Source organism: Aspergillus ruber (genome assembly GCF_000600275.1).
Source record: "Aspergillus ruber CBS 135680 unplaced genomic scaffold scaffold00033, whole genome shotgun sequence".
Taxonomy (NCBI): domain Eukaryota; kingdom Fungi; phylum Ascomycota; class Eurotiomycetes; order Eurotiales; family Aspergillaceae; genus Aspergillus; species Aspergillus ruber.
In genome coordinates, this window is record NW_024467329.1 from 202,662 (window position 1) to 215,479 (window position 12,818).

Sequence of the window (12,818 nt, forward strand, 5' to 3'; positions counted from 1 at the left end):
AAAAAAAAAAAAACAAAATTGTTGTACGATGTCGTTGTCGTTGTCCAGTGGGAAAAAACCAAGACTCTCGTGAACCAGCCATGGGAAGTCTTTTCTCGAAAGAGATACTGCAAGTCGCGGAACCAGCCCGTGCATTTCCTTACTTTTCTTTATGTCCCGTCAGGCCAGCCAGGATTTTGCCGTTCCCATGTTCCATGTTCATGTTTCCGTGAACCATTTTCCCGAGGATTTCTTTACCATTCGCTTTCTTCCACCACGGATTCAATTTCTTTTGTCCAGGATTTCAATCTGCCGTCGTCTTGCTCACTTGCTCTTGCTTATTATACAAGAGGTCTGAGTTCGAGATGTCCATCTACAGATGAGGTTTAATTAGTACCTCTATCTTCAGAACGTCCAAGCCACGACTGGAATTCGATCATACAAGTACTACTTGTGTTCTTCATTCTTTCTACTTCTCCTTTGTCGACACTTTATCTTCACATTCTTTGATCATTTCCTTTGTTCGATTAACTTCACTTATACCATCATTATTTTAATTTCTTGTCATTTTATCGATTCTAAAATCGATATTGATATCCTCGACAAAAACGCACCGGAATCATACATGCATGCAAGGGACAACAAAAACCAGGTCAACCCAGACTAGGCAAAAAAAAAAAAAGGAAAGAGAAACAATAGGAACCAAAACAAAAAAGAGGGGAAGCAAAAATGAAAAGGGGACTGGACGGAGGTTTTCTGCTTTGTCGTTTACTGTTTACTGCTACTGTTCGAGTTTTGTATTGCGTTGCCCAGCTTAAATGTTTTGATTTCTTCTGCTTTTATTTACCTTGTTTCGACTGCGTTGTTTAGCGATTGAGATTTTATTTTGGATTTCAGTTTTCGTTTTATTCTGATTGATGTTCGATGTTTTTGGGTTTATGCTTGGTTAGGGTTGCATAGACGACATGACGCCTTGTACTTGATTTGACTTACTTGGTTTCGACTTTTTTTGATTTCTTGATGATGACTTATGACTTATGAGATGAGAATGAGATATGATTTGATTTACTTTACCCGATTGGAGTACGCCATGGATTCTCGCATTTTTCTTACCATAGCGCGTCGAATGCTTCCAGAACGAGACGACATCCTCGATGATAAAGCCCTACATATGTAGCACCGTAATTGTATTTGCATTCTTGTTTCTGTAAAGTTTACTCAACTTTCTGAGACTTTCAAGCTCGCTTAGCAAGCAGTTCAAGGGTGGCATTTTGTGTTGCATGTAGAAGTATGTGAAATTGGTACTTTGTAATCAACTCGTCTAGTTAGATCTATATTGAATCTATGGTATCAAACATGATAACGCTATACATGCACTTAGCAGTCAAATCATATTAATCAAACTTTTCCACATCCCAACCGAGCAAGAATATCTAAGAGCCGTCGCCAGCAAACTCCGCATTCAAAAACCTTACAAACGCACCTCCCACCTCTTCCTCCTTCAAACCGCTTCCCTTCCCCCCCGCGTAATTCCCCACATACGCCCGGTTCAGCCCTATCCACTGCCTCTTCAACCTCTGCAGTCTTGGCAGGGCAAGTACACCCCCCGCACCCGCAAGTTCATCCGTGGATCCCAGCGCGGCGACGTGCGCGGGTATGAATATCGGTGTTGAGATGTCAGGGATCTCGATCGTAATCCCGTTGGGTGCGTTGGGTGGGAGGTTCGAGAGGATTGCTGTTGCGGAGGGGTTTGTGAGTGTGTAGTTGCGGATGGAGGAGATTATTGCTGAGGTGCGTTTCTCAAGCGAGTAGAGCGCGGAGGAGTCGGTGGCTGTTGGTTGGACGGTTGCGGCGTGGGGTTTTATCTTTGGACGTGTGCGGTTTAGCAGGCCTGTTCCTGGGGCGCCTGTCGCGCCTGTCACGACGCTGGCTGTGTCGGATGTTGTCTTGATAGATTCTATTGGTGTCGGGGTTATGCTCGAGGTTTGTGGGCTGGTAGCTGATGGATGCGGGATGCCTGTGAGTGCTGTCCAGATATCCGCGATCGGGGGTTCTGTGTCGAAGTAGGGGACTGTGAAGAGGGGTTTGTCCCAGCGGCTGTGGGTGCTTGGTTCTTCGTAGCGGAAGATGAGGTTTTCCAGGAGTTCGGGGGGGTATGCTTCGTCTTCGCTTCGGTCTTCAGATCCCTCTTGGGCAGAGGTCTTTTCGGCTTGCCTTTTTAGCTTTGCTTCGTTATTCGTGCGGCATTGCTCGATCGGTGTTCCGACATGGACCTATCCATTACCATTAGTACCTCTTTCACATCCCATACCGGACAATAAGATACTCACAACACAACAAGTCGTCCCCACAGCCTTCGCCTCACACCAAAGCTGATATCGATACCCCTTGATATAATTCATCCCATCTAGAATCACAAACGTATCCTTCCCCAGCGCCCTCTTCGCTCTCGCATACGCAACCCCGCGCGCCATCTTCTCCGTGCGCGCGTTATCGTAGACGCTTCTCGGGTGCGAGGCATCATGTGTTGGTACGGTTGTGACCTTGTAGCGTGGGCGGGAGGGGTCGATGGCACCGGAGGCGAAGAGGTCGTCTTGGGTTTTTTGGAGGAGAGTGGCTAGTTGGGTTGCGCGGTGGGTTAGGCCGGAGGAGGGGTAGCCGGAGAGGATTATTAGCTGGGCTGTTAGTACTGCGATAGACGGAGGTGCATATAAAGTAGACTTACCGGCATGATGGCGGTTGTTGTTGTATGATGTTGATGTTGGGCGGCTTTTTTTTTTTTTTTTTGCGGGGTGCGGGGCATGTGACTGAAGTCGAGATATCTACATTCCAGATCCCAGGACAGATGAGATGATTCTATAGTCTATTTATGTACTTGTACCCATGTTCATGCAATAAATCACTTTTAGTCGTTTTCTCATATCATACATCATCATTTTAACTGCTCCGGAGCCCATCGAAGCTCATACCCAAACACTGTTTTCCGCAGCGTTTCATCGCCTGGATCCTTCTCAAAAAGCACATCATCCATAACCTTCTGAAAGATCTTCGTCACGGTGAACCCATTCTCCTCCGCCAACGGGAAAAACTTCTCCGTCTTGGGCAGCAACCATGGTTGATAAGGCGTGAAAATAACCAGCGCAACAGACTCCGGCGATTTCTTCAGCGTTGTGTGCATCGTCTTGATCAGGTTCGGGTGTTCGCGGTGGCTGTATACAACGTCCGCCATGATGAGCGTATCGAATGCCGTCTGGTTATCGGGTAAATGCGCGATCAATGGCTCAACGGTATCCCCCCATTTATACCCCTTGACGTACAGCGACGATTTGCTCGAGTCGATCGACGGCGCAGCAAGCTCCGCATTGTAGCGCATATTCCCAACAAGATCCAGATCCGGATAGTCTGTCATAACAGTATTTCTCGCGCCTAAAATCGCGCTCACGATACTGGGCACGCCCGCCGCAGCACCGATCTCTAGAACATCCTTCCCATCCACTAGATCGCGGTGTTCTTCGAGATAGTGCGAGCTTGTTCGGCCGGCATTCCAGAGCAAATCGCCCTAGTCCACCAGAAGACAGGTTAGTCGTAGGTACGGAGTAAAAAGGAGAGGATGTAAGTTGGCGCGTACGTAGAGTGGGTGGCTTCCGACTAGACGCACGCGCACCTTCTGGCCTGAGAGCATGTGGTGTTCTGCGTAAGTGGGCTCTTTTTCCGGGGGGTAGTACCCCTCGGGGTCTTGGAAGATGTCGGCGACGTCGATTTCGTCTGCCATTGCGATTGGCTGGTTTGGGGTTAGGGACTGAGCATAGTTCAGTGGACGAGATGAGCACGATAAGATCTAAATTCATTGTGGGGATTCCAGATAAGGTTAGCGTTGGCTATCACATGATTTTGTATCACCCAGGGCCCTAAGATGACTGCAATATGCTAGAGTCTAGATGATAAGACAAAGAACGCCTGTATTGAGACTTGTGCTATGATTACAAAGCTATGAACGACCCAAAAGTCCCTGAGTTGCAGCATCACTTCCTCTGGCTTGATGATAATTCGCCCTGTATCCAGGATCCGCTGGTAGCAGGTTGTAGCTCTGCAAGCCCTCCTCAAGATCCCTTTCTCAATAACGACGCTGTTCGTGCTCATATCTACGAGCCCTACGATGAGCCAAACTGTCGAAGATAATAAAATGAGCTACCGGCCATGCTTCCCTGCTCTGAGGTCCCTGTTTTCTCACACGCAGATACCGGACCATATAATATCATGTTTGACGAGAAGGCGTTGAATACCACTGGCCCTATCGACTGGGAAAGACCCGGGTGGTATCCAGAGTACTGGAAGTATTCTAATATCATGAGACCTATGGTATACGAGAACTGACAGAAGTGGATGGATATAACAGCTCCGGGGAAACGGGATTTGCGTGGGATTAATGGCGGCGAGGTGAGTTTTGCTCTAGTGCATAAGAGATCGTGGAAGAGCTTTGACCGCTTCGTTTTGTCATTTACATCCTCGAGTGGTGTTCTTCAGAAATCTATGTATCAGACCTATACTATTGGTGACTACACAGTCAAGTGCATTGGCCTGCGCGAACTGGCGATGGGTAACGACATCCTCCAACACACCCGTAAATACGAATTCTAGCCTGACAACCTGATCTTGGCAGGTCATTAAAACTTTAACAACGCTTGCGGATCTTTTAATTATCTTATCGAGGGCTTGTATCAACTTGTGCCGGTGAGACTCCTGAATCTCGTCCAACGCGTCTATAACGATTGTAGCAGGGTTGAAATTGGTGAGATCCAGGATCAATGCCACGCATTCAGTCACGCTTAGTCTCGGAATATCACTACCATTCAATTCTGCCTCTGCCTGGCGTCGCTCGTAGTCCGTAACCACAATTTCATGGACTTTTCTTTCACTGTTTCGACCAAATGCCAGCTGTTGTACAATGCTGCGCATAACTTCATTGGGATTAGAGCGACTAGGCTCAAACGTACTCCTCGCACAAGAGAAATAGGTCAAGGGTGCTGCCACTGAGCCATTTTGTCCTGGAAGTTCCTGCATGAATGAGCCTACAACGTTAGATGCAAGGGATGTCTTCCCCGATCCGAAGATAACATGAAGCACAAGGATGCTAGAGGTGCTCGTGTGCTTCCACTTCTGGTATTGGGGGTGGTTCAAGGACCACTTTCCGGAACCAGAGATTCTTTTCCTGCTGTGGATCATATGATGTGCCATGAAGGGAGTCGACGATAGCCACTACATCAATCTGGAGTGCTGATTCTTTTCCAAACTCTTCATTGTTATGCTTTGAACTGCTACTCGAAGAATGGGCTCTTCCAAAGACTCCATAAGCAGCTGAATGGCCATGACGTTCTCCCGGTAGACTTGGTGTCTTCTGCATCAGCTAGGGCTCTTAGCCCTGCCACTCGTCTTTCTTGGGCTTCAATCTGCTTCATCTGACAGTTCTCAAAGGCATGGAATGCACTTCTCAGCATCCGCTCTGTCGCCCATTGGTGTTAGTGCCTCTGGCATCAAAATGGATCGTACGCATACATACTTTCCGTGCTGGTTTGGAAGTAACATTTCGCCTCGATGAGGAAAACCAGCACCTTACTGCAAAGGCGTATGAAAGCCATCTCAAGCTCGTCACGCGCTGAGGTGCTAGGTCCAATATATAGAATCGCCAGAAACGTATACCTCGTGATCAGCTGCGAGCTTGCTTCCACCCCTTGGACTATTTCCCCAAAAATTTCCTTCTCACCTACTGCCATCTTGTCGTGGTCAGCCATCATTCCTTGACACGCGCGATGGACAAGGCCCAGCAACACTCACCTGTAGAATAAAGCGGATTCCTGCCCAAGGCAACGAGCTATGAATAGGATCATACTGAGTCGCAACATCTCCAACCGCTTTAAACTTATTCGCCCAGTCTATGACCTTCTCAAGAAAACCCTAACAATTATTTCCTCTCCACTGGATTTTCGAAACGTCCATCGCTTCTGCAAGCAAAGATCTTTCTTTTCATTTGCTATATATAGGACAGAATCCGCGATACTGCGACTGTTGGCTCTCAGGCTAACACCTGCTTCCACAACATCATCAAGGCTGTCCCATACCCTTGCCAGAGACTTTGGGACGGCGAATGATTTTCTATTCGGTTGTATGTGGTCTGCGGTGTCATGGTCGACATGGGTCAATTAAGCTTCAAAAAAAGAAAAAAAAAAAAAAAAACAGCATAAGAAAGTGGAAATGGCAAGGGAAGCGGGGGAGAAGTGATTGACAAGGCTGAACAATACAGAGGTCAGCCTCACTCTGGATTACGATATAAACGGTATCAACCACCAGAGCTTACGAATGAAATCTGACAAGCATATCGTTTATGCGACCTGATAGGAGTACATGTAGGTGACGTCCCCGGAGGTTTCGTAGTCTTTCGGAGGAAATTCAAAGGGTCCCATTGATAGGTTGTACGAAGATGTAGTTTATGAAGCCATGATAAAACGGAAGACGGCGCCAAGCACCAGACTAAGAGAGCCAGTACAAGTTAGGGATACATGCCAGTCATGGACTTTGCAAGTGATTCGCCGTTGATTGCGGAGGGGATTGTTAGAGAGGGCGAGATTGAGCATTGGAAGATCCGATTGATTCACCCCTGTTGCTTAGCTTGTTTGCATAGGGAACCAGTCTGCACAAATCATCGCGTAAGGAGTTAATTGGGCGCTTAGCGGTGGGACTGCATATATGACCTGAGCATTGCATGATATCGAGCATGGGCGTCGTATTTGGCATTTTTGCTCGGCTCAAGTTTACTTCCATCAGGTCTCTTTTCGACATGCGCATGCTCATGGCGTCCTGGCTTGTAGCCATCATTATACAAGTATGCCTACAGGCTTCCTGTCTCACTGGTCAAGAACCGATATTAACCATGGTCTGATTTCGAACAAAAACAACCCCATAAATCCAATCTAAGAATCAATCAAACATATCTATTTGATACCGTGCTGATCCAGCTAGATGATCACACAATCTCTCCTGACTCACTCCCAACACTATTGCTCTATAGTAATGAAGGACACTCCGTGATCCTCCGTCTCCGTCCACCCCCCGTCCGTATTCCATCCAAACACGGCTACCATACCCAATCAGGTGAACTCCTCGAACAACGGCAAGATTCCCCGAAGACTTCCCGAAAGCCCACCCGCGTATTATAATACACGGCCCGTACCTGCATAGCACATAGAAACCCCACGTAGAAAGCGCGGAGGTACAATACACATACAACCTCGGATAAAAGTCGGGAACATGGTGCTTTTTTTCTGCGCTTCGATTTTTTTTCGTTCATTTAATGTGTTGTAAATCCGACGATCATGGGATTTCGATAGTCTGACCAGTTGGTATCCCTGGATAAGCACTGCACTGGATTTTTTGTATCCTATTCTCGGAGTACAAACACCAAGGGCTTAGCCAGGACAGTGCTTTTATACAGTATACCATACGGAGTACTCTGTACAGTGAACCAAACTCTCATTCAGCGTCATCGCTCGTCAATTCAACTCTGCCGAACCAAATTCCGTGACCCCGCTGTCAACTCATTGCCTTCTTTCAATCCGTACCGTACAGAAACTACATTACACTACTACACATACACATACACACGGCATGGAGCAAATACCCTTCAACCAGATCAGCCACCCTCGTTCATCATCCTTTACGAACGCAGCCTTCCAGCCCGACTCGACATTCCGAGCGCAAGTACAGGGGCTGGTGCCAGCTCAATCCCAGAACACGAGCCTCAACTCCACTGCCACTGCCAATATGCCCAGCAACCCGAGCATCGGTGCCAACCCGTCGCAGTCTCAGATCCAGCCTCAGTCACAGATGCAGTCGCAGACACAAATACAGCCCGAAAACGAGTCAGACACACAAAAAGGTGGACCAACGGCTACAGCGCCGTTCTTGCGGGACTTTAGCCTCGTAGCGGAAGCGGCGAAGCGGGCGCAGATGGCTGTTGTTATGCGGGATTTGGAGGGGATTTCACTATAGCCGATAGACGGATCTGAATAAACACGGAGTTGGTTTACTCATTATTGTTGGATAAGGCGTTGGTTATGTTTTTGGATACGATTACGATTACGAGATATGGACATTTCACACCTACATTTACACATATACCTTACATTTACAATCACATTTCAATTGCAAGTATGTCGACTGCAGAATCTAATAGTTGCTGGATACTGTCGCTATCCCTTACAGTGTCCTTCGTACATGTACACCTCTAGTTAACGTGTCCTGCTATATTTACTTCGGAAGGATTCGTGGATCATGCACGGAGTACTTGATCAAATCGACTAATGCAATCGAATGAAAGATGCATATTCCTGCATGGGAGTACACAGTACTAATCCATTGTCAAACAACATAAAAAAAAAAAGTAAAGGAATGACCTCTATCCAACACCTAGCTAACCATATATCCTGTACAAAGTAAATGATTGATGCAAATTATATAACAGGGGTTGAAGGGAATGTGAAATGAAAATAAAAGCACGCCAGACTCCATGTATGCCGCTTTTCTTTACAGTGAATGAATGTGTAGTTTCGATAGTTGTAGCAATGTTAATGTTGAATCGATGTCGACTCAATGTCGAATCAATGTCAGTGATGATGTGATGCGTCCCGTATTACCGCTTTTCTTATCTTTCTCTCTCCCAAACTCAAGGTGAATCTGCAGACCGCTCACAGATGCGTTGACGACCCAATCAAATTCGGCTGCGAAATACTCTCTCCCACCCTCTTCCTCCGCTGCGAAAACCCACCCCCAAACATCGAAAACCTTCTACTCATCCGTCTCCCGACATTCCCACTGCTCCCGTGATCCACAGACCCGGCCGTCGAAAAAATAGACAACGGCCTCGCTGACTCCGGCCTCGAAGCAGCAGCAGGAGCAGGCGAACTCGACGGCGGTGCCTCAAAAAACACAGACCCACGTCTGCGACTGCGGATCTTCTCCGCCGTCCCCTTGGGGTCCAACCCCAGCGTAAAGTCCTCCTTGATATCGTCTAGCGCATGCGAGACCCGTCTCAGCAGATGCGGCTTCTCCTCTGCGATTGAGGGCTCGCGCTGTTCGAGACCGTAGGCTTGCAGAGGTGTTTTGAGGTTTGTGTTTGTGTCAGGCGGATTGGGTGTTTCGGATAACGGGGAGGAATAGAAACGGCGGGATTTGATCATTGTTGGGCCGCCGGACGGCGAGGGCCCGGCTGTTGGGATTGTGGACTGGGTTGAGGTTGTGTGTTGGCGGGTGTGAGAGTTGTAGTGGGTTACTGTGATTGGGACGGGGACGGGGCCTGGGGGGACAGGCCAGGCGAGATGGCGGGGGCTGTCGGGGGAGGAGGGAGATTGGGATTCCGGGGAGGAGGACATTGTTGCAATGTGAGCGTAGCGAGTTGTAGCTGTGCTCTGTAGACTATTGAAGAGTATTATAAGATAGATAAATAAAGTGAAGTATGGTTGTATAGTTTGGAGAGTAAAAACAAATCCTGGGGGGATGAAAGAAGAAAAGAAAAACGAAGATTCGGACGAAGAAAAACAGCAGTGGACCTGATTATTGAGCTAAGTATTCAATGCCATCTCTAGTTAGTTATACTAGTCAATAATATTATTCTCTCCTGAGACAAGGAGATCATCCCGCATGACAACTGCGGCTGTGCGGTTAAAAATATCTATTATGTATGCGTTATGCTGTATTATGCAATAGAGAATGCACTCGGAATGCAAACTTTTGTTTAGTTTACCCACGATAATATCGCACATGCGGTGTTGACTGGTCCGCATCTTCTCTCGTGTGGACACAAAAACAGAGCAAATAAACACCAAAACTGAAACCTCTCCCCATCGTTCGTTCGGCTGGTTCAATCAGATCGGAGTGTCCGTCTACCGTCCAAGCCATAGTCCACATAACTAACGGAGGAGTGGTCTGGATGGCCAATCGGAGCCACTCGCTGACCGACCTTTACCGAGGATCATTCGATATAAACGGGATGATATCAATTCAGAGTTTTATGGTGCATACCATATGGAGCACAAAAGTTTAACGCTGTCAGATGGTTCATATTGGCATTTTTAAATTACTTGCACAAACTAGTCTATCTGCTACATGGTGAATCGCAAATTGGTATCTGTTTATTCGGTCAGAATCCCACTCGCTAGCGTGACAGGGACCATGTCCGGGACGGGACTCACCTAAGGGGTGACTGGAGCTTAGCTGTGGCTTCTGCGTATACCGGTCTTCTAGTTCCGACCGGATCGTATTCAACAGTTGCAGGTAACTCTGATATGGCCACCGTTCTAGTGACTTGATAAACGCCCAACTCAATGCTCCTCGCGCCTCACCGTCCTGGAACGTATCCGCCGAAGTCTGCGTGTCTTTTGACCCCGAAAACATGACCACGTCTGCGGGAGACGTCTTGGTCATGACCGTCCGCTCCCTTGCCGAGCTCCCAATCGCCGCTTTCTTGAAGAACCCGATCGCCGTCTCCGCCATGCTTGACAGATCGCCATTGCCGTATGAGGTGATGGCGGAGAATAGATCTTGCGCGGCTTCTTTGGCGAGATTGGGTTCCTTCAACACCCCTTGCGTCGAGTACACGTAGGGAAGGTCTAAGGCTGTACCGGAATGGCACGAGTCGAAGATGGCGGTTAGCCGGACACCTGGGCGGAGTGGTCGGACCATGATGGCGTGCATGTCGTCGTCGACGATGTGGCCGGCGGTGCGGTAGTCTACGGGGTAAATTACGTCGTCGTAGCCTGTCTTTGTTAGACGAGGCTCCTTTTTTTTTTCTTCTTTTCTTTTTCTTTGTACTACTTACCATCATCTTCGTCGCCGTCTAAATCGGGTGTTCGTCCACCGTGGCCTACAAATTAGCACTAATCAATACTCAGGGGGGGTATGCGGCACGTACCGGAAAAATGAATAAACAATGAATCATTCGGCTGCGCATCCCTCACCAACCACTGCATCGCACGCATCATATTCGCCTTAGTCGGCATACTCATGGGATTCTCCTGGTCATCCGTAAGAATGACCATATCCTCGCGTCGATAGCCATGCTTCTCATGCAGGAACCTTGACATATTGGCGACATCATTGATGCAGCCTTTCAGCTGGTTGGGCTGACCGATGTAGTTGATCCCAATAAGCAGGGCGCGGCGTCGACCGGTGCAGGTGGAGTATTGAAAGTGGTAGTTGGAGGGGGCGCCGTGGCCGAAGTGTTGGGGGACTTGGGGGGGTGGAGGGGGAAGGTTGTCGTTCCATGATTGTTGGCCTTTTTATTGTTAATATTTTCTCGATTGAGTGTATTCGGTGATGCTTACGGTGATGCGAATATGGTGATGGGGTATGCGATGGCGGAGTCGGGGTGTGATACGGGGGATAGCCGTAGCCTTGCGGTGGAGGCGGCGGTTGTTGGTAATAGCCTTGTGGAGGATATTGGCTGTCTGGTCAGTCCAGTTCGTGCTGTGTACGGAATAGGAATATTGGCAACATACCCGTACTCTGGCCACCAAGAATTTGAACGTTGGTGATACATTTTCTCTAGTGTATTCGAAAGTAACGGAGATGAGATGAGAAGAGAAGAGAAAAGAACGACGACGACGACAACAACAGAAATTCAAGATAAAGCCAACATGGCTGGCTGAGAGCGGAGCATTTCTACACACTCGGCCTATCAGCAGGGCGCGATCAACTTTACTGTGCTGTATACATTCACTGCCGGGCGTTACAAGGCATTTTTGAGTGTTCAACTGCCTATCACAGTAATCTTCTGGAACATTCGTCCTTTAGGCACCAGGATTCGAACCAATAAGACTGCTGGGCACTGGGCGTTGACTCCACATTTGGTGGTAGGGCTGCAGCCTTATGATGATTGATTGACGAATCAGCCAGGAATGTCAGGTGATTGTCTATGAATAGAGTTGTTGCATAGTGAATAGAGGGTGGAATGTGGCGATGACAGTCATGTCATCCGCGGAGTTGAATATGTATGATGGATACACGCTGATAAGATAATAATACTCAGAAAGCATGAAGGGGAAAAGAAGAAAAAGAAGGAGAAAAAGGAGGGAAAGAAGGAAAGAAGGAGAAAGGGAAAGAAGGTTATAGACTAAGGTATGCACGCCAGCACTGATATATGCTGACTGTGGAGGATTGCTAAGTATCGGTCGAATGCCGTCCGAATATCAACATGTCAGCAAGCATAGAGTAAAAGAAAGCCACCTGATGAAGACACCTGACCTTCGTATGGTGATATTTCATCTCAGGATCAAGTCATATACTCACTGGTCACTCGTACGGTGATACCCAATGCCTATAAATGGGGCGAATCCTTCTGTGCTGATGAACTCCCGACAACTGGCCACCATGCTGTTGCTGACTACATTGAAGATCAATAAGTTAACCTCCGTCGTACAGCTAGTGTAACTGTCAGCATTCCATTTTCCATCTTCCATCGACGTCGACGTCGCCATCTTTTGCACATAGGCCCTGTTTCAACACAAACCGGACGCTTCCGGGTGTCGAGGCCATGCGGGGTCAAGCCCCATTGCGAATTCTCAAGGCAGGACTGATTCTGGGGTGCAGGATTCGTTTCACCCTTGGTGAGGCAGTGCAAGCGGCCCGGCTGATACGCAACGAATCGTGCCCACGCCGACCGATGTCAGCCTTGTTCTTTATGTCCGGGATACTCTATTCAGCACCGTGTATCATGTAGTTGTCCGTGACAATCCGGATAGAAAGTTCAGGAATACCGCCAGATCAAAACGCAAGACGCAGTAAGAGAGATG

General features: G+C 48.0%; 8 protein-coding genes across 8 annotated transcripts; 1 reads left to right on the plus strand and 7 right to left on the minus strand.

Moving 5' to 3' along the window:
- Positions 1-1,412: 1,412 nt before the first annotated feature.
- Positions 1,413-2,710, minus strand: EURHEDRAFT_380941 (putative RNA polymerase II Elongator complex associated protein Kti12; the record flags this gene model as incomplete). The annotated part of the gene is made up of 3 exons (XM_040779348.1): positions 1,413-2,252; positions 2,310-2,654; positions 2,705-2,710. The coding sequence occupies 3 exons, from the start codon at positions 2,708-2,710 to the stop codon at positions 1,413-1,415; spliced, it is 1,191 nt and encodes a 396-aa protein (XP_040635304.1).
- Positions 2,711-2,814: 104 nt separating this feature from the next.
- On the minus strand, positions 2,815-3,777 carry efm7 (putative nicotinamide N-methyltransferase Nnt1). Its single transcript, XM_040785887.1, has 2 exons — positions 3,608-3,777; positions 2,815-3,538 (listed from the first exon to the last, which is right to left on the minus strand). The coding sequence occupies exons 1-2, from the start codon at positions 3,749-3,751 to the stop codon at positions 2,912-2,914; spliced, it is 771 nt and encodes a 256-aa protein (XP_040635305.1). The 5' UTR covers positions 3,752-3,777; the 3' UTR covers positions 2,815-2,911.
- Positions 3,778-4,457: 680 nt separating this feature from the next.
- On the minus strand, positions 4,458-5,552 carry EURHEDRAFT_239391 (uncharacterized protein). Its single transcript, XM_040778061.1, has 2 exons — positions 5,537-5,552; positions 4,458-5,435 (listed from the first exon to the last, which is right to left on the minus strand). Exon 2 carries the CDS (start codon positions 5,212-5,214, stop codon positions 4,474-4,476), a length of 741 nt encoding a protein of 246 aa, XP_040635306.1. The 5' UTR covers positions 5,215-5,435; positions 5,537-5,552; the 3' UTR covers positions 4,458-4,473.
- EURHEDRAFT_380943 (uncharacterized protein) lies at positions 5,295-5,750 on the minus strand (the record flags this gene model as incomplete). The annotated part of the gene is made up of 2 exons (XM_040779349.1): positions 5,295-5,479; positions 5,537-5,750. 2 exons carry the CDS (start codon positions 5,748-5,750, stop codon positions 5,295-5,297), a joined length of 399 nt encoding a protein of 132 aa, XP_040635307.1.
- Positions 5,751-7,430: 1,680 nt separating this feature from the next.
- On the plus strand, positions 7,431-8,130 carry EURHEDRAFT_416292 (uncharacterized protein). The gene has a single exon (XM_040782916.1). It carries the CDS (start codon positions 7,639-7,641, stop codon positions 8,020-8,022), a length of 384 nt encoding a protein of 127 aa, XP_040635308.1. The 5' UTR covers positions 7,431-7,638; the 3' UTR covers positions 8,023-8,130.
- A 587-nt stretch (positions 8,131-8,717) lies between these two features.
- Positions 8,718-9,401, minus strand: EURHEDRAFT_380945 (uncharacterized protein; the record flags this gene model as incomplete). Its single annotated transcript, XM_040779350.1, has 1 exon — positions 8,718-9,401. The coding sequence occupies one exon, from the start codon at positions 9,399-9,401 to the stop codon at positions 8,718-8,720; it is 684 nt and encodes a 227-aa protein (XP_040635309.1).
- A 729-nt stretch (positions 9,402-10,130) lies between these two features.
- Positions 10,131-11,566, minus strand: EURHEDRAFT_518312 (caspase family protein; the record flags this gene model as incomplete). The annotated part of the gene is made up of 6 exons (XM_040786661.1): positions 10,131-10,156; positions 10,221-10,784; positions 10,847-10,891; positions 10,940-11,302; positions 11,352-11,470; positions 11,526-11,566. The coding sequence occupies 6 exons, from the start codon at positions 11,564-11,566 to the stop codon at positions 10,131-10,133; spliced, it is 1,158 nt and encodes a 385-aa protein (XP_040635310.1).
- A 77-nt stretch (positions 11,567-11,643) lies between these two features.
- Positions 11,644-12,657, minus strand: EURHEDRAFT_239474 (uncharacterized protein). Its single transcript, XM_040778062.1, has 4 exons — positions 12,628-12,657; positions 12,316-12,447; positions 11,741-12,186; positions 11,644-11,688 (listed from the first exon to the last, which is right to left on the minus strand). The coding sequence occupies exons 2-3, from the start codon at positions 12,396-12,398 to the stop codon at positions 11,940-11,942; spliced, it is 330 nt and encodes a 109-aa protein (XP_040635311.1). The 5' UTR covers positions 12,399-12,447; positions 12,628-12,657; the 3' UTR covers positions 11,644-11,688; positions 11,741-11,939.
- Positions 12,658-12,818: the final 161 nt, after the last annotated feature.